General features: G+C 42.2%; 1 protein-coding gene across 7 annotated transcripts in view; it reads right to left on the bottom strand.

Moving 5' to 3' along the window:
* The window catches only part of dnmt3bb.1 (DNA (cytosine-5-)-methyltransferase 3 beta, duplicate b.1), a 67927-nt gene that overhangs the window by 31795 nt on the left and 17193 nt on the right, over positions 1 to 18939 (bottom strand). For 6 of the 7 annotated variants that reach the window (XM_042303934.1, XM_042303938.1, XM_042303939.1 and 3 more), the window contains exons 3-8: positions 12872 to 13022; positions 8473 to 8567; positions 7108 to 7284; positions 3293 to 3457; positions 2487 to 2645; positions 1620 to 1727 (exon numbers count right to left, since the gene is read on the bottom strand). In XM_042303934.1, coding sequence (XP_042159868.1) covers positions 1620 to 1727; positions 2487 to 2645; positions 3293 to 3457; positions 7108 to 7284; positions 8473 to 8567; positions 12872 to 13022 — 855 coding nt within the window. The remainder of the gene's footprint in view (positions 1 to 1619; positions 1728 to 2486; positions 2646 to 3292; positions 3458 to 7107; positions 7285 to 8472; positions 8568 to 12871; positions 13023 to 18939) is intronic. The other variant, XM_042303937.1, reaches the window with a different exon arrangement.

The following is an 18939-nucleotide window of genomic DNA, read 5'->3' as shown; positions in this document are numbered from 1 at the left end:
AGGAGGCGGGGTTGTGGAAGAGGGAGAAAAGGTGGGGTGAGGGAAGGAGAGAGGGAGGGGAGGGAGAGTTAGGAGGTTAGGTGGAAGATAGAGAGGTTGTAAATGAGAACTTGTTCTCAACTAGCCAACCTGGTTAAATAAAGGTGAAAAAAAGAATAATAATAATTTTTTTAAATACAATTGCTTATGTGAGTATACCTTTTAGGGGAAATATTATAGGCCTATTTAACAATGAAAAGGAATTGTCTAAGTTAAATTAAAATATCCATGTGACATTGTCACATACAAATATATAACCTCACATTTGATATTCTTAATTTAATAAAACAACAAACTTTTAAATGTAGTTTTTATCCTCTGCACCCCATAAAAAACATATCCCACTTGTTGTATCTGCCAATCAAAGCGGCACTACAGTCATAGAGGCTCCATGTGTAGCAAGTAAAGTGAGAGATCATTGATATTTGTTGCTATTTGTAGACAAGGACAGGAAGCACAGCAAAATGTTGCCTCAATTAGCCTAGCTTGCTAGCTAGCTAGTTTAGGTAACTTCTCTTCTCCGATTTGATGCAGTCAACACAGGCACTGTCAGATGGGACTATAAATAACATATGGCATCAACAAGTTAGCGAGAGTTGACTAGGCTACATTGCATCTCTCTCTGCCTCTCCCTGTTTGCTCAGCACACACCTTACACACACACTGGCACCTCCCCCCGCCTGCTTTGCTGCAGCAGAGCGCATTGCCTCTACCTTGCTGAGCAAGTGTTCAGGTTAAAAACATAGCGAAGTTAAGGAAACACATGTATTACGAAAATCTGAATACCCCCCCAAAAATGTATGATATTTTTCAAATAGTAACATTATTTCAAATTCCCATACCTACTGTCTGTCTGTTTGTCGGTATTGTGAAGTTATTAACAGGCCCTAGTATTGAGATCAAGGAAATGCAGGGAAATTCCCGGACCCTGTATTGACATTAAAAATTAATATACAGTACCAGTCAAAAGTTTGGACACACCTACTCATTCAAGGGTTTTTCTTTATTTTTACTATTTTCTACATTGTAGAATAATAGTGAAGACATCAAAACTATGAAATAACACATATGGAATCATGTAGTAACCAAAAAAGTGTTAAACAAATCTAAATATATTTTATATTTGAGATTCTTCAAAGTAGCCACCCTTTGCCTTGATGAAAGCTTTGCACACTCTTGCACACTCTGTGGTAAATTCAATTGATTGGACATAGGGCTGTGGCGGTCACAAAAATGTAGTCTGCTGGTGATTGTCAAGCAAATAACTGTCGATCTCAAGGTAATTTACCATTAATTAACACACACTTTTATTTTTAATGCAATTTTACAAATGGCTAAAAACCTGTTTTTGCTTTGTCATTAGGGGCTATTGTGTGTAGATTGATGATGGGAAGAAACGACTTAATCTATTTTAGAACAAGGCTGTAATGTAACAAAATGTGGAAAAAGTCAAGGGGTCTGAATACTTTCCAAATGCACTGTAGAGTAACCAAACCCTCCCCCACACATCACACATATATACACACACACAAATGAATCTCTACATTCTTCTTTGCCACCCTCCTCCTCCCCCTCCTTACCTCCAGTGTCTGGAAGATGGCCCTGCGGTAGGATGCCAGCTTGGTGTAGGAGGCTTGGTTGAAGAACTTGGGGAAAGCAGTGATGGAGTCCAGCTTGTCAGCTGAAACCTGGTGAGGATGATGTGTTGAAGCCAAGGACAAGACATTAGCAGGTGGAGATATGGAAGGTTAAAAGCTCATTCATTGCTTTACTGTAAAACAAGGTCCATATTCACAAAGCGTCTCAGAGTAGGAGTGCTTAACTAGGATAAGGTGCCCCCTGTCCATGTAATGTTATTCTTTATGATCTACAAGAGGACTGATCATCGACCAGCACTCCTACTTCGTGTCGCATGAGCCTCGTTTACACCTTGCACTAATATGTGGGGTTCATGATCTTATCAATATGATCCAATCACTATCTAATCAAGGTTTATCTTTCATCCATCCACTGTGTCCACATTTTGACCAGATTTCCTAGTCCCTCCCTGTATGCAATTTCTTTGCATTCAGATAATATGAATGTATTTATTTATTTTAAGAGACGATTATTGGTATCCAGATTTGTCTACACTTGATTGATTTCCAGACACAATGCTTGCCTGACTACTTCCAGATGTGGTCAGGAAGATCTGGTCACAACCAGATCACAATTGTCTACACCTGTCTAAAAATGTGGGCACAATCAGAATGTGGACAAGATAACGTCAAAAGGATGAATGTTAGCCCCGGGTATAAACGGGGCTTTTGTCAATGCTGACTCTGAAATATAGCAGACTTTATGACAGACATGATAACATCCAAAATGTTCCTCTCTGCCAAAACAATGATGGAGTGTTGTGATTGTTGTGAGTACACAGGGTGGGAACCATCCTCCTCAATTCTCACCTCAGAGAACTTGCCATCACCGAACCACTGCAGCCACCTCATGCCATGAGTGGCTTGTCGTTTGCCCGTGGCGCGCCAGGTGACCACGATGCCTGGCCACCAGGAGAACCCCTTGATCTTCCCCCACACCAGCTCCCCAATGCCAAAACCCTTGTTGTCCTGCGAGGGGAGAGGACGGGGGACAGTTTGAGGGGTAAAGAGGTGTGTGTGTGTGTGTGTGCAAACTAGATTTGGAGTTTGAAACAGGTGGGTCTTTGACTCTAGGACATGTCAGCGCATAGACAATCCGCCAGGTGCACATCATTATAATGGATATACCACTGGTAGGGGACTGTGGGTTCCATTAGTCCTGTTGTGGATACAGGTTGGCCTCCAAACACACATTACAAAGACTCAGTCTTACTATGAGACTATGTTATACTTCATTTACTTCATGTGCCACTGCCACTGCACACCACACAGCTCTGTAGATTTGATTTGATTTGATTTAGACCTGTGAGGTTACAGACATCAAAGACAATGGAGGCAGAGATGTACAAACACACAAAGTCAGTCATGCTCCAAACACACATTGTCTCTGCACATGGACAAACAGAAGGGATGGGAGACTTCTATGATATTATCCACATTCTCCTCTCTTGTTTTCTGTTAAAACTTAACTCCCTCTTCTATTGGCCCTATATTCCCCCCTTTGTCCTCTCCCTTCTCTCTCCCCCTTCCTCACTTCCTCCCCTCTCCCTGTCTCTCTCCTCCCTCTCTCCCCTCCTTCCTTCTCCCTTCCTCTGTCCTCTATCCCCTTCCGTTACCTTGTACTCTGGCTGGCAGGCAGGCTCTGTGGTGTTGGAGGCCAGGGAGGTGGAGGAGGTGCTCTGGGCCGAATCCTTAGAGTCCTGCTCAAGGAGCTCCAGGGGCCCGGGGCTCTCAGGGACCACGGACACCAGGGGCCCGGGGCCAACACTGCAGGCCAGGCTCTGTGGAGAGAGAGAGACAGGTGGGAGGGGGAGAGATGTGAAGGAGAGGACACAATGCATTAAACATTAGTTGGGATTAGGGTCGCAAAATTCCAGGAATGTTCAATAAATTCCCTGGTTTTCCCGGGAATCCCGGTTGGAGGATTCCTGTTTATTCCCTCCAATTCTGAGAATCTTCCAACCGTGATTTCGGGAAAACCAGGGAATTTATTGAATGTTTCCAGAATTTTGCAACGAGCTTTATGAGAAGGTTACATGTTTTGAAGTGTGTTAAAACCTATGTGTAATTACACAATGTTACCAAGTACGAACAACTGCTAAATCTGTATGTGTTTTTTTGTTTAATTTGGTCCCTATCCACCTGATGTTCTCCACTCCACCCAATCCTAGTTCTTAGCTCCATCAGTGTGTGTTTTAGCATAGTTCTCTTGACCCAAATGGACTCTCACATCTACCCAGATAATCCCGACCATCAACTTGGCACCTACTCAGTGTCCTTTAATCCAGGCCATCACCTTGGAACCTACTCAGTGTCCTTTAATCCAGACCATCACCTTGGAACCTACTCAGTGTTCTTTAGTCCAGACTAACACCTTGGAACCTACTCAGTGTTCTTTAATCCAGACCATCACCTTGGAACCTACTCAGTGTTATTTAGTCCAGACCATCACCTTGGAACCTACTCAGTGTTCTTTAGTCCAGACCATCACCTTGGAACCTACTCAGTGTTCTTTAGTCCAGACTAACACCTTGGAACCTACTCAGTGTTCTTTAATCCAGACCATCACCTTGGAACCTACTCAGTGTTCTTTAGTCCAGACTAACACCTTGGAACCTACTCAGTGTTCTTTAATCCAGACCATCACCTTGGAACCTACTCAGTGTTCTTTAGTCCAGACCATCACCTTGGAACCTACTCAGTGTTCTTTAGTCCAGACTAACACCTTGGAACCTACTCAGTGTTCTTTAATCCAGACCATCACCTTGGAACCTACTCAGTGTTCTTTAGTCCAGACCATCACCTTGGAACCTACTCAGTGTTCTTTTCTCTTTTTGATGTAATCTCACTGGTAACTGAAATAAAGCAACCTTTTTGCAGGTACTGTAGACTGACAGAGAGGCACACAGGGTATGAGAGAGACAGAGAGAGAGAAAGAGAGAGGTGATGAGAGAGTGAGAGACAGAGAGGGGGAGAGACATAGAAAGAGGGACAGAAAGCAAAAGAGAGAGAGTACAAGAGGGAGAGTGAAAGAGACAGGGAAAGAGAGAGGTGATGAGAGAGTGAGAGACAGAGAGGGGGAGAGACATAGAAAGAGGGACAGAAAGCAAAAGAGAGAGAGTACAAGAGGGAGAGTGAAAGAGACAGGGAAAGAGAGAGGTGATGAGAGAGTGAGAGACAGAGAAAGAGTGACAGAAAGCAAAAGAGAGAGAGTACAAGAGGGAGAATGAAAGAGACAGGGAAAGAGAGAGATAAAGAGTCGTTGAACATTGTCAGTCACGAAGGGCAGACGCCGAGCACTTAAGAAGGCACTTCTGAAATCTCATCACATGATGGAGAGCAGACAAGCATGTTTTAACTGGCTCACGCTGCAAACAAGAGACTTCAGAAAATAAACCACGAGGATCCAATTGTACACTGACTGTCACTCCTTCCAGGCCGCAGCGTTTCACACAAAGGCAGCCCCTATGGTTGCTGTGTGTGTCTCCAACGGTTTGGTGTCTCCTCTGTACCTACCCTCTCATAGCTGCTGTTTGAGCGTGGCAAGTGTGTGTGTGTGTGTGTGTGACTGTTTCAGAGTGACAAGTCATTCTTGTTGGATGGTGTGTGTTTCTACAGGTGCTGTCTCATAATTTCTCAGAGAACTGACAGAAGACACACAGAGCTACATTCCTCCAGCCACATGTCATGTCTTGTCCTGTCCTACTCTGTTAGTTGTGTTAATGGCAAGGATGTTGCCATGGTTCAGAGTGATTGTTTTTATTTCACCTTTATTTAACCAGGTAGGCCAGTTGAGAACAAGTTCTCATTTACAACTGCGACCTGGCCAAGATAAAGCAAAGCAGCGAGACAAAAAACATTACACATAGGATAAACAAAAGTACACTCAATACAACAATAGAAAATCTATATACAGTGTGTGCAAATGGAGTAAGGACGTAAGGCAATAAATAGGCCATAGTAGCGAAGTAATTACAATTGAGCAAATTAACACTGGAGTGATAGATGTGCAGAAGATGAATGTGCAAGTAGAGATACTGGGGTGCAAAAAGAGCAAAAAAGTAAATAAAAACAACATGGGGATGAGGTAGTTGGGTGGGTTATTTACAGATGGGCTATGTTCATTTGCAGCGATCGGTAAGCTGCTCAGATAGCTGATGCTTAAAGTTAGTGAGGGAGATATGTCTCCAACTTCAGCGATTTTTGCAATTCCTTCCAGTCCTTCGCAGCAGAGAACTGGAAGGAAAGGCAGCCAAAGTGTGTGTTGGCTTTGGGGATGACCAGTGAGATATACCTGCTGGAGCGCATGCTACGGGTGGGTGTTGCTATGGTGACCAGTGAGCTGAGATAAGGCGGAGCTTTACCTAGCAAAGACTTATAGATGACCTGGAACCAGTGGGTCTGGCGACGAATATGTAGCGAAGGCCAGCCGACGAGAGCATACAGGCCGCTGTGGTGGGTGGTATATGGGGCTTTGACAAAACGGATGGCACTGTGATAGACTGCATCCAGTTTGCTGAGTAGTGTGTTGGAGGCTATTTCGTAAATGACATCGCCAAAGTCAAGGATCAGCAGGATAGTCAGTTTTACGAGGGTATGTTTGGCAGCGTGAGTGAAGGAGGCTTTGTTGCGAAATAGGAAGCCGATTCTAGATTTCATTTTGGATTGGACATGCTTAATATGAGTCTGGAAGGAGAATTTACAGACTCGCCAGAAACCTAGGTATTTGAAGTTGTCCACAGATTCTAAGTCAGAACCGTCCAGACTAGTGATGCTAGTCGGGCGGGCGGGTGTGGGCAGCGATCGGTTGAAGAGCATGCATTTAGTTTTACTAACGTTTAAGAGCAGTTGGAGTCCATGGAAGGAGAGTTGTATGGCATGGAAGCTCGTTTGGAGGTTTGTTAACACAGTGTCCAAAGAAGGGCCAGATGTATACAGAATGGTGTTGTCTGTGTAGAGGTGGATCAAGGAATCGCCCGCAGAAAGAGCAACATTATTGATATATACAGAGAAAAGATTCAGCCTGAGGATTGAACCCTGTGGTACCCCCAAAGAGACTGCCAGAGGTCCTGACAACAGGCCCTCCGATTTGACACACTGAACTCTATCTGAGAAGTATAGTATGACTACCTAGTCATGTATCACAGACAGGATTGACAGAATATATATTTTTAATATAAAATGTCTAAGGTACTGTTAGAACAGAGTAATTCATTTCTGTGGGGGTGTCAAATTTGAAAGAAAAAATATGTCAAATCAAATATGACTCAGAAGTGGATTTGTTTTTCTTTGTGAGAACATAAAACAACAGAGCTGAATATTTTTGACAGACTAGATGTGAGCCCTGGGGTATATAGTGTCTGTTCATTACGTTGCTGCATATTCAGTCTACTCTGAATGGCGTGCGTCCACATGTAGTGTGTGTTCTCACCAGAGGACTGCTGTGGTGCTCCAGCTTGTTCTGGCGTCCTCCCCTTCTCTGCTCACGGCTGCGTGGTTTGCTGTGAGGGGCCAGCAGACCAGCCTGGAAGATGGTCCTGGGAGAGGGTCTCTGTCTCAGACCCGAGCCAGACTCCGAGCCCCCCACTCCTGCTACCTTGGCCTTCTGCTGTAGAGAAGACACAGCACTGCTAAACCATGGTTGACCAACTCCCTGCCCAATCTGGCTGACCTTTGGACCACCATAAGAAGGTTCATGTCCATTCCTGTATCCTAATTCTACAGCGCACAGTGTCTGGCTACAAGACAACATCATCACCGTTCTGGTTTTGTTGATGAGATGGGGTTCAATACAGACTAACAGCAGGGCTAACTGGTTCTCCTGTTAGGATCATCACTTTGAGCACTATGCATTTGTGCAGATAGTGTTCTCCTGGCATTCGGCAAACCCAGATTCGTCTGTCGGACTGCCAGATGGTGAAGAGTGATTCATCCCCCCAGTGTTTCCACCGCTTCAGAGACCAATGGCGGCGAGCTCAACACCATTCCAGCCGACACTTGGCATTGCGCATGGTGATCTTAGTCTTGTGTATGGCTGCTCTGCCATGGAAACCCATTTCATGAAGCTCCCGACGAACAGTTCTTGTACTGACGTTGTTTCCAGAGGCAGTTTGGAACTCGGTAGTAAGTGTTGCAACCGAGGACAGATTATTTTTTACGTGCTACGCACTTCAGCACTCGGCGGTCCCGTTCTGTCAGCTTTTGTGGCCTACCACTTCGCGGCTGAGCTTGTTGTTGCTCCTAGACATTTCCACCTGGATACCATGTGTTTGATGTATTTTATACCAATCCACATATTCCGCTCCAGTTATTACAATGAGCCCATCCTCCCCAATTAAGGTGCCACCAACCTCATGTGGTGTCCACATACTTCTGCACATATAGTGTACCTTGAGAAGCAACTGCTCTCGATGTATCCCCTCTTGATCCCGCAATCTTTTGTCTCTTATGTAGCAGGTGTAAAAGAAACACAGACCAGACAAGTAGATTATGGTTGGATTGGATTATGGTCATTGTAGTTCAGTATCACGTATTCTGCGCTAAACTATGCAGAACATTGGCCTGTTGGAAACTACAACCCCATACAGTTTGGGCATGATCTGATTTATTTCTAGAGAAACTGAGATGTGCAGAGTCTGGTGGAGTAGAGTGTTGGGCAGCGTGTGTTTTTGTGTGTATATATAAATGTGTGTGTGTGTGTGTGTGTGTGTGTGTATCTACATGTGTTTATCTATGTATGAGTAAACTGTCCGCACGCATGTGTGTGTATGTGGGTCTATGTAGTGTGAATACTCACCTCACTATAGGAGGAGTCCCAGCTGCAATCTTCCTCCTCAGAGGACCTCTTCCTGGTTCTCTTCCTGCTCCCAGACAACTGGTTAACATCTGAGTCTGGGGAGAGAGATGGTAGGAGAGAGAGCAAGAGAGAGAGAGCGAGAGAGAGAGAGAACGAGAGAGAGAGCGAGAGAGAGCGCGAGAGAGAGAGAGGGAGAGAGCGAGAGAGAGGGAGAGAGACATGGGGGACGGAGTAAAAATGGTGACTTATGAAAACACAGGGTACAGAGAGTGTGTGAGAAGTTTAGGCTTGAGAGGTGAGAGGAAGATGCTACTTAATGCGGTAGTCAAGTGTAAGGTGAGAATTTGGTCAAATGAATCAAATGTATTTATAAAGCCCTTTGTACATCAGCAGATGTCACAAAGTGCTTACAATTGAAGTCGGAAGTTTAAATAAACCTTGGCCAAATATATTTAAACTCAGTTCTTCACAATTCCTGACATTTAATCCTAGTAAAAAATTCTGTTTTAGGTCAGTTAGGATCACCACTTTATTTTAAGAATGTGAAATGTCAGAATAATAGTAGAGAATTATGTATTTCATCACATTCCCAGTGGGTCAGAAGTTTACATACACTCAATTAGTATCTGGTAGCATTGCCTTTAAATTGGTTAACTTGGGTCACACGTTTCGGGTAGCCTTCCACAAGCTTCCCACAATAAGTTGGGTGAATTTTGGCCCATTCCGCCTGACAGAGCTGGTGTAACTGAATCAAGTTTGTAGCCCTCCTTGCTCGCACACGCTTTTTCAGTTCTGCCCACACATTTTCTATAGGATTGAGGTCAGGGCTTTGTGATGGAAACTCCAATACCATGACTTTGTTGTCCTTAAGCCATTTTGCCACAACTTTGGAAGTATGCCTGGGGTCATTGTCCATTTGGAAGAGATATTTGCGACCAAGCGTTAACTGATGTCTTGAGATGTTGCTTCAATATATCCACATAATTTTCCTCTCTCATGATGCCATCTATTTTGTGAAGTGCACCAGTCCATCCTGCAGCAAAGCACCCCCACAACATGATGCTGCCACCCTCGTGCTTGTCACACTCTGACCATTATTTGCGTTGTTTGTTTCTATGTTTTGTTTGGTCAGGGTATGGGCATTCTATGTTGCATGTCTAGTTTATCTGTTTCTATGTGTTTTGGCCTGATATGGTTCTCAATCAGGGGCAGGTGTTTGTCGTTGTCTCTAATTGGGAACCATATTTAGGTAGCCTGTTTTGTATTGTGGTTCATGGGTTATTGTCTATGTGAAGTTGCCTGTGTCTGCACTCGTTCGTTTCGTTGTTTTTGTTTAACTGTTCTTCGTGTTCTTCATTCAATAAAATAATGTTTTCTAATCACGCTGCGCTTTGGTCTCCCCATTACGACGACCATGACAGTGCTTCACAGTTGGGATGGTGTTCTTCGGCTTGCAAGCTCCCCATTTTTCCTCCAAACATAACGATGGTTATTATGGCCAAACAGTTCTATTTTTGTTTCATCAGACCAGAGGACATTTCTCCAAAAAAGTATGATCTTTGTCCAGTTGCAAACCGTAGTCTGGATTTTCTATGTAGGTTTTGGAGCAGTGGCTTCTTCCTTGCTGAGCGCCCTTTCAGGTTATGTCGACATAAGACCTGGTTTACTGTGGATATATACTTTTGTACCGGTTTCCTCCAGCATCTTCACAATGTCCTTTGCTGTTGTTCTGGGATTGATTTGCACTTTTTGCACCAAAGTACGTTCATCTCGAGGAGACAGAATGCGTCTCCTTCCTTAGTGGTATGACGGCTGCGTGGTCCCATGGTGTTTATACTTGCCTTGAAACACATCCCCAGGTACACCTCCAATTGACTCAAATTATGTCAATTAGCCTATTAGAAGCTTCTAAAGCCATGACATCATTTTCTGGAACTTTCCAAGCTGTTTAAAGGCACAGTCAACTTAGTGTATGTAAACTTCTGACCCACTGGAATTGTGATGCAGTGAAATAATCTGTCTGTAAACAATTGTTGGAAAAATTACTTATGTCATGCACAAAGTAGATGTCCTAACCGACTTGCCAAAACTATAGTTTGTTAACAAGACATTTGTGGAGGGGTTGAAAAACGAGTTTTAATGACTCCAACCCAAGTGTATGTAAACTTCCAACTTCAACTGTACATACTGTATGCGGCTACAGTAGAAACGACAACACGATATACAGAAAATAAGGAAATTACTTTGATAGGAACGAACACATGTCCAAAGTTATTATGTGTAAGGAAAACAACAAGGTAGGCAAAGCAGGCGCCAGCAAGAAAACATTCAAATTCTTGCAAGACTGTGCAAATATACGCATACTTGATCTGCACAAACATGAGTGAAGTACGGTGGGTTCTCCTGGAAGAGAGACGTTTATCTGGCTCAGTAAAGCCTCAAACACAAACATGAGTGAAGTACGGTGGGCTCTCCTGGAAGAGAGACGTTTATCTGGCTCAGTAAAGCCTCAAACACAAACATGAGTGAAGTACGGTGGGTTCTCCTGGAAGAGAGACGTTTATCTGGCTCAGTAAAGCCTCAAACACAAACATGAGTGAAGTACGGTGGGTTCTCCTGGAAGAGAGACGTTTATCTGGCTCAGTAAAGCCTCAAACACAAACATGAGTGAAGTACGGTGGGCTCTCCTGGAAGAGAGACGTTTATCTGGCTCAGTAAAGCCTCAAACACAAACATGAGTGAAGTACGGTGGGCTCTCCTGGAAGAGAGACGTTTATCGTTTCAAACAAACATCCTGGAAGAGAGACGTTTATCTGGCTCAGTAAAGCCTCAAACACAAACATGAGTGAAGTACGGTGGGCTCTCCTGGAAGAGAGACGTTTATCTGGCTCAGTAAAGCCTCAAACACAAACATGAGTGAAGTACGGTGGGCTCTCCTGGAAGAGAGACGTTTATCTGGCTCAGTAAAGCCTCAAACACAAACATGAGTGAAGTACGGTGGGCTCTCCTGGAAGAGAGACGTTTATCTGGCTCAGTAAAGCCTCAAACAAACATGAGTGAAGTACGGTGGGCTCTCCTGGAAGAGAGAAGTTTATCTGGCTCAGTAAAGCCTCAAACATAAATTGCCCGCAATGTTGAAATGGACTACTTCTGTGTGAATTAATGAGGAGGCAGGACACACCTCAATTCAAACTGTTGTTAGAAAATACAACTTGTTCGAAAATAATTTGAAATTGACAAGTTCAAACATAGCCTATAGATAATTAGCAGGAAGCGCATGTTAACTGTCCTGTTGCGTAATAATCATATTTTGGAAAAGTGAGTGAATTCTGACATCACGTGCATAAAAAAACTCACACTGGGGCGACCGTTAGAGATATTTGGAACTCACATGTGAAAAGGTTAATGCGTTTGAGCCAACCATTTGCACACACTGTATATAGACTTTCTTTTTTTCTTTTGTGTTATTGACTGTATGTTTGTTTATTCCATGTGTAACTCTTGTGTTGTTGTTTGTGTCGCACTGCTTTGCTTTATCTTGGCCAGGTCGCAGTTGCAAATGAGAACTTGTTCTCAACTAGCCTACCTGGTTAAATAAAGGTGAAATATATATATATTTTTTATCCGTTGTGTTGTGACAAGGTAGGGTTGGTAGACAGAAGAGAGCCCTATTTGGTAAAAGAAAAAGTCCATATTATGGCAAGAACTGCTCAAATAAGCAAAGAGAAACCACAGTCCATCATTACTTAAGACATAAAGGTCAGTCAGTGCAGGAAATGTCAAGAACTTTGAAAGTTTCTTCAAGTGCAGTTGCAAAAGCCATCAAGCACTATGATGAAACTGACTCTCATGAGGACCACCACAGGAAAGGAAGACCCAGAGTTACATCTGCTGCAGAGGATAAGTTCATTAGAGTTACCAGCCTCAGAAATTGCAGCCCAAATAAATTCTTCACAGAGTTCAAGTAACAGAAACATCTCAACATTAACTGTTCAGAGGAGACTGCTTGAATCAGGCCTTCATGGTCGAATTACTATACTATCTGATTAATTTACAAATAAATTCATTAAAAATCCTACAATGTGATTTTCTGGATTTTTTTTTCTCATTTTGTCTGTCATAGTTGAAGTGTACCTATGATGAAAATTACAGGCCTCTCTCATCTTTTTAAGTGGGAGAACTTGCACAATTGGTGGCTGACTAAATACTTTTTTGCCCCACTGTATGTGATGTCAGGTCAATTACAGTAGTTGTTTAAAAACAGTAAAATAGCCTACATTTCTGTTCATCACTTAGCTCTACTGTAAATCAACTAGAGAGCTTAAAATATTTTAAATGTCCCTTTCCAGTCTTGCTGCCATGCATGTTTGCTATTATCAGTGTTGTATGTGTTCCTGACCTGCAGGTGAGGCAGCGTCTCCGTTCTGCTTGGGGCTGAAGGGGGAGGGCGGCTCAGCAGCGGTCAGCGGGCTGTTCTCATTGGTCATCTCTGCGCCACTGTCGTTCTCTGATGGTCCCTCGGCTGCAGGAATGTCCCCGTTCACCTCAGCCTGGGGACGACAGAAGATGTGCTATCAACTCAGTTAAAAAAAACAGCAAAAACAGTCCAAACAAACCACCCCAAACAGCAGCCAACTACCTATAGACCAGTCAGCTTCCATCACAAACCACCCCAAACAGCAGCCAACTACCTATAGACCAGTCAGCTTCCATCACAAACCACCCCAAACAGCAGCCAACTACCTATAGACCAGTCAGCTTCCATCACAAACCACCCCAAACAGCAGCCAACTACCTATAGACCCGTCAGCTTCCATCACAAACCACCCCAAACAGCAGCGAACTACCTATAGACCCGTCAGCTTCCATCACAAACCACCCCACCTAACAAATAGAGCCTATTCACTTAACATAACATCACACAACAACAATTGTCATCAAAAAATCTCGGAGCATTCATCAGAAAACTTGCATATTAGCAAGACAAGCTAAGGGCAGTAATATCCTATCTAAGTGTGCATATGTGCTTTCACTGTGCATGATTGGTATATGTACAGTATGTAAGAAATTATGCAGATTCAGAAATGGTGTCAGTCTCGTGGTAAGAATCAAACGTGTATGGACTGCTAGATTTGAATGACTCAGCTGTGGTGCCTGTGTCCCACTTCAGCACTAATCTCTTCCCCTTGAATTACACTCTTTAATCTAGAGAGACAGCCAGTAAAGGAGTGACGAAAAATTAGGCGGTCTCTCTCGCCGTGGCTTCAATAGCATTGTGGGTCTATAAATCACATGACCCAGCGTCCTCTTTGCTAATTCTGCCACTAAGACAACACTACAGTTTTTCTCAATCGCGTACAAGCATTTTTGGAAAAATGTTGTCAATTTTCAAAACAATCCACTCGGTGTTTTTTTGCAAGACAGTACATGTGTTTTCCAAGTTGTCAAAATTGCAAATACATTCATCAAAACAACACGACTGCCAGCAAAAAGATTAACGCAACCATATTTATCTCAAGTCCAAGCAGACAGAACAGAAAGTTAGTCTGTGTTTAAAAAATCCCAGGAGATCAATACATTTTCTTTGCAGTCACTAATGATGATACAAATGTCTACCCCTGTTTGGACCCCAGGAAGAGTAGGTGCTGCCTTGCCAACAGCTACTAGGGATCCTAATAAATACTACTAAAAGTACAACTATGCAAAGGTGAAGAATTATGGGCAATTACTCTCCCTTTATGCATATTTCACACAACAATTTCAAACACATCAAATCAAATACTATTCCTGTAAAAAATTAAATAAAAAACAAGCACATCGTGTTCAGGATTCATTCATCTGTATCATCACAATCCATCAGCGAAAATGTTTTGCAAATTCGGCATGCGGGCAGCCAGTTGGGGAACCATGTACATGGTATGACATGTTATGACACTGACGGAATGATTTAGAATTTCATGCAGTAGTATTTACTGATTGCCTGAAACAATGAACACAATTGCACACCTTTATCTTCTGATTAAAACAATGTGTTAATATTCTGGGAACAAAACACTTAACACTGAATGTGTATTCACTGATAACATTTGCATTAAATGTTTTGCCAAAGGTGATCTAAGATATGTAAAGTTGAAGTCGGACGTTTACACACAACTCAGCAAACTAGATTTAAACTCAGTTTTTCACAATTCCTGACATTTAATCCTAGTAAACATCCCCTGTCTTAGGTAATTTAGGATCACCACTTTATTTTAAGAATGTGAAATGTCAGAATAATAGTAGAGAATGACTTATTTAACCTTTAATTTCTTTCATCACATTATCAGTGGGTCAGAAGTTTGCATACACTCAATTAGTATTTGGTAGCAGTGCTTTAAATTGTTTAACTTGGGTCAAATGTTTCGAATAGCCTTTAACAAGCATCCCACAATAAGTTGGGTGAATTTTGGCCCATTCCTCTGGACAGAGCTGGTGTAACTGAATCAGGTTTGTAGATCTCCTTGCTCGCACACGCCTTTTCAGTTCTGCCCTCAAATGTTCTATGGGATTGAGGTCTGGGCTTTGTGATGTCCACTCCAATACCTTGACTTTGTTGTCCTTATGCCATTTTGCCACAACTTTGGAAGTATGCTTGGGGTCATTGTCATTGCCATTTCTGACCAAGCCTTAATTTCCTTACTCATGTCTTGTGATGTTGCTTCAATATAGCTACATAATTTTCCTCTCTCATGATGCCATCTATTTTGTGAAGTGCACCAGTCCCTCCTGCAGCAAAGCACCCACACAACATGATGCTGCCACCCCCGTGCTTCACGGTTGGGATGGTGTTCTTCGGCTTGCAAGCCTCTCCTTTTCCTCCAAACATAAAGATGGTCATTATGGCCAAACAGTTCTATTTTTGTTTCATCAGACCAGAGGACATTTCTCCAAAAAGTACAATCTTTGTCACGATGTGCAGTTGCAAACCGTAGTCTGGCTTTTTTATGGCGGTTTTGGAGCCGTGGCTTTTTCCTTGCTGAGCAGCCTTTCAGGTTATGTCGATATAGGACCCGGTTTACTGTGGATATAGATACTTTTGTACTGTTTCCTCCAGCATCTTCACAATGTCCTTTGCTGTTGTTCTGGGATTGATTTGCACTTTTCACACCAAAGTTCGTTCATCTCTAGGAGACAGAATGCGTCTCCTTCCTGAGTGGTATGACGGCTGCGTGGTCCCTTGGTGTTTATACTTGTGTACTATTGTTTGTACAGATGAACGTGGTACCTTCAGAAGTTGCTCCCAAGGATGAACCAGACTTGTGGAGGTCTACAGTTTTTTTTTGAGGCCCTGGCTGATGTCTTCTGATTTTCCAATGATGTCAAGCAAAGAGGCACTGAGTTTGAAGGTAGGCCTTGAAATACATCCACAGGTACACCTCCAATTGACTCAAATGATGTTAATTAGCCTATCAGAAGCTTCTAAAGCCATGACATCATTTTCTGGAATTTTCCAAGCTGTTTAAAGACACAGTCAACTTAGTGTATGTAAACTTCTGACCCACTGGAATTGTGATACAGTGAGTTATAAGTGAAATAATCTCTCTGTAAACAATTGTTGGAAAAATGACTTGTGTCATGCACAAAGTAGATGTCCTAACCCACTTGCCAAAACTATAGTTTGTTAACAAGACATTTGTGGAGTGGTTGAAAAACGAGTTTTAATGACTCCAACCTAAATGTATGTAAACTTCCGACTTCAACTGTAAGTCAGGTAAAAAGGCAAGAAAATAATTACATTGTGCCATCTTTAATGTTAATGTTATTATTTACATTTTTGCACACAAAAAGTACATAGTGCTGCTAATTGTTGTTTGTTTATTTAATTTGCTTACTTAAGGTTGTGTTCATTTAAACCTGCACTAGGGAAACTTTAGTTGGTTGTTGTTTTTCAATATAAAACTTGATGAAATGATTTCAGTATGTGTATCAGTACTTTTTGAACATTTCCAGCACATTTTAACAATAACGCAATAATACAGATAACCGTAATAATTTTGGTCACTACAATCGCGATATGAAATGTTCCTACCATTTCATCTCTATCAATGGGTATGCATACTTTCTGAAGGAACTGTAAATCCCCCTCTGTAAATGGTATGTTCCCACTGCAATGAGCCTATACTCCAGAGTTTGTTTATTGTTCCGATATTGTATATTCTGTATGATGTCTATGTTGGCTTGTGTCTGTATTCCGTTAGTATATTTTCTATTGCTGGTAGTACCTTCTCACTAAGTCAAATTATGGGTGTATGTAAATATACTTGGCAAATAAAGGTCATTCTGATTCTGATTAGTAGCTTTGTAGTCTTCTGTGGAAGACATTTCTACGTAAAAAGACCCATGAGGATTAACATGTGAAATTGATAGGAGCATATCAAATTGGATGTAAAAACAAAGCTCAGTCTATATTTTGGGGAAATTAAGGCATACATTTTTCTAAAAATGTTCCATCTTAAAAATGTGGAATGAGTAAAGGTTCATATGGAAAAGGTCTCAAAAGGTATTTGAAATACATAACACAGTAATGTATCATTAAAGACCCTTATCAACTAATATCAACACTGACATTTAGTTTTGGAGAAGTTATTTGACTTCTGTAAGTTTAAGAAAAATGACCTAATGTCTTGTCATTCTGTTAGCAAAAACCCACATATATTTATGATCATTTCTAATTTCTCTCCCTCATGGAGGATAATGAAGGTTCACATACAGTGGCTTGTGAAAGTATTCACCCCCTTGGCATTTTTCCTATTTTGTTGCCTTACAACCTGGAATTAAAATAGATTTTTGGGGGGTTTGTATCATTTGATTTACACAACACTTCGAAGATGCAACATATTTTTTATTGTGAAACAAACAAGAAATAAGAAAAAAAAACAGAAAACTTGAGCGCACATACCTATTCATCCCCCCAAAGTTAACACTTTGTAGAGCTATCTTTTGCAGTAATTAAAGGTACAAGTCTCTTGGGGTATGTCTTTATAAGCTTGGCACATCTAGCCACTGGGATTTTTGCCCATTCTTCAAGGCAAAACTGCTCCAGCTCCTTCAAGTTGGATGGGTTCCGCTGGTGTAGCAATCTTTAAGTCATACCACAGATTCTCAATTGGATTGGTTTTGACTAGGCAAGGCATTTAAATGTTTCCCCTTAAACCACTCAAGTGTTGCTTTAGCAGTATGCTTAGGGTTATTTCCTGCTGGAAGATGAACTTCCGTCCCAGTCTCAAATCTCTGGAAGACTGAATCCGTTTTCCGTTTTGGGTTTGCGCCAGACTTAGCGTTTTCCTTGATGTCCAAAAAGCTCAATTTTTGTCTCATCTGACCAGAATACCTTCTTCCATATGTTTGGGGAGTCTCCCACATGCCTTTTGGTGAACACCAAACGTGTTTGCTTATTTTCTTCTTTAAGCAATGGCTTTTTCTCTGGACACTCTTCCATAAAGCCCAGCTCTGTGGAGAGCACAGCTTAAAGTGGTCCTATGGACAGATACTCCAATCTCCGCTGTGGAGCTTTGCAGCTCCTTCAGGGTTATCTTTGGTCTCTTTGTTGCCTCTCTGAATAATGCCCTCATTGCCTGGTCCGTGAGTTTTGGTGGGCGGCATTCTCTTGGCAGTTTTGTTGTGGCATATTCTTTCCATTTTTAATAATGGATTTAATGGTGCTCCGTGGGATGTTCAAAGTTTCAGACATTTTTTTTATAACCCAACCCTGATCTGTACTTCTCCACAACTTTGTCCCTGACCTGTTTGGAGAGCTCCTTGGTCTTCATGGTGCTGCTTGCTTGGTGGTGCTGCTTGCTTGGTGGTGCTGCTTGCTTGGTGGTGCTGCTTGCTTGGTGGTGGTGGTGGTGCTGCTTGCTTGGTGGTGGTGGTGCTGCTTGCTTGGTGGTGCTGCTTGCTTGGTGGTGCTGCTTGCTTGGTGGTACTGCTTGCTTGGTGGTGTTGCAGACTCTGGGGCCTTTCAGAACAGGTGTAAATATACTGAGATCATGTGACAGATCATGTGACACTTAGATTGCACACAGGTGGACTTTATTTAACTAATTATGTGACGTCTGAAGGTTACACAAGCATTTCGCTACACTCGCATTAACATCTGCTAACCATGTGTATGTGACAAATAAAATTTGATTTGATTTGATTTGATTTAATTGGTTGCACCGGATGTTATTTAGGGGCTTCATAGCAAAGGGGATGTACGTACCACTTTTCTGTTTTTTTTCCTGTTTTTTTGAAGTTATTTTTTAAATTTCACTTCATCAATTTGGACTATTTTGTGTATGTCCATTACATGAAACCAAATCAAAATATATTTAAATTACAGGTTGTAATGCAATAAAATAGGAAAAACACCAAGGGGTGAATACTTTTGCAAGGCACTGTAAGTAACAAGGTAGTCCTACCAATTATGTGTAGTGATTTTCCTGA

The sequence above is a fragment of the Oncorhynchus tshawytscha genome, linkage group LG22 (genome assembly GCF_018296145.1).
Source record: "Oncorhynchus tshawytscha isolate Ot180627B linkage group LG22, Otsh_v2.0, whole genome shotgun sequence".
Classification (NCBI taxonomy): Eukaryota; Metazoa; Chordata; class Actinopteri; order Salmoniformes; family Salmonidae; genus Oncorhynchus; species Oncorhynchus tshawytscha.
This window is presented reverse-complemented; position numbering and strand designations above follow the sequence as displayed.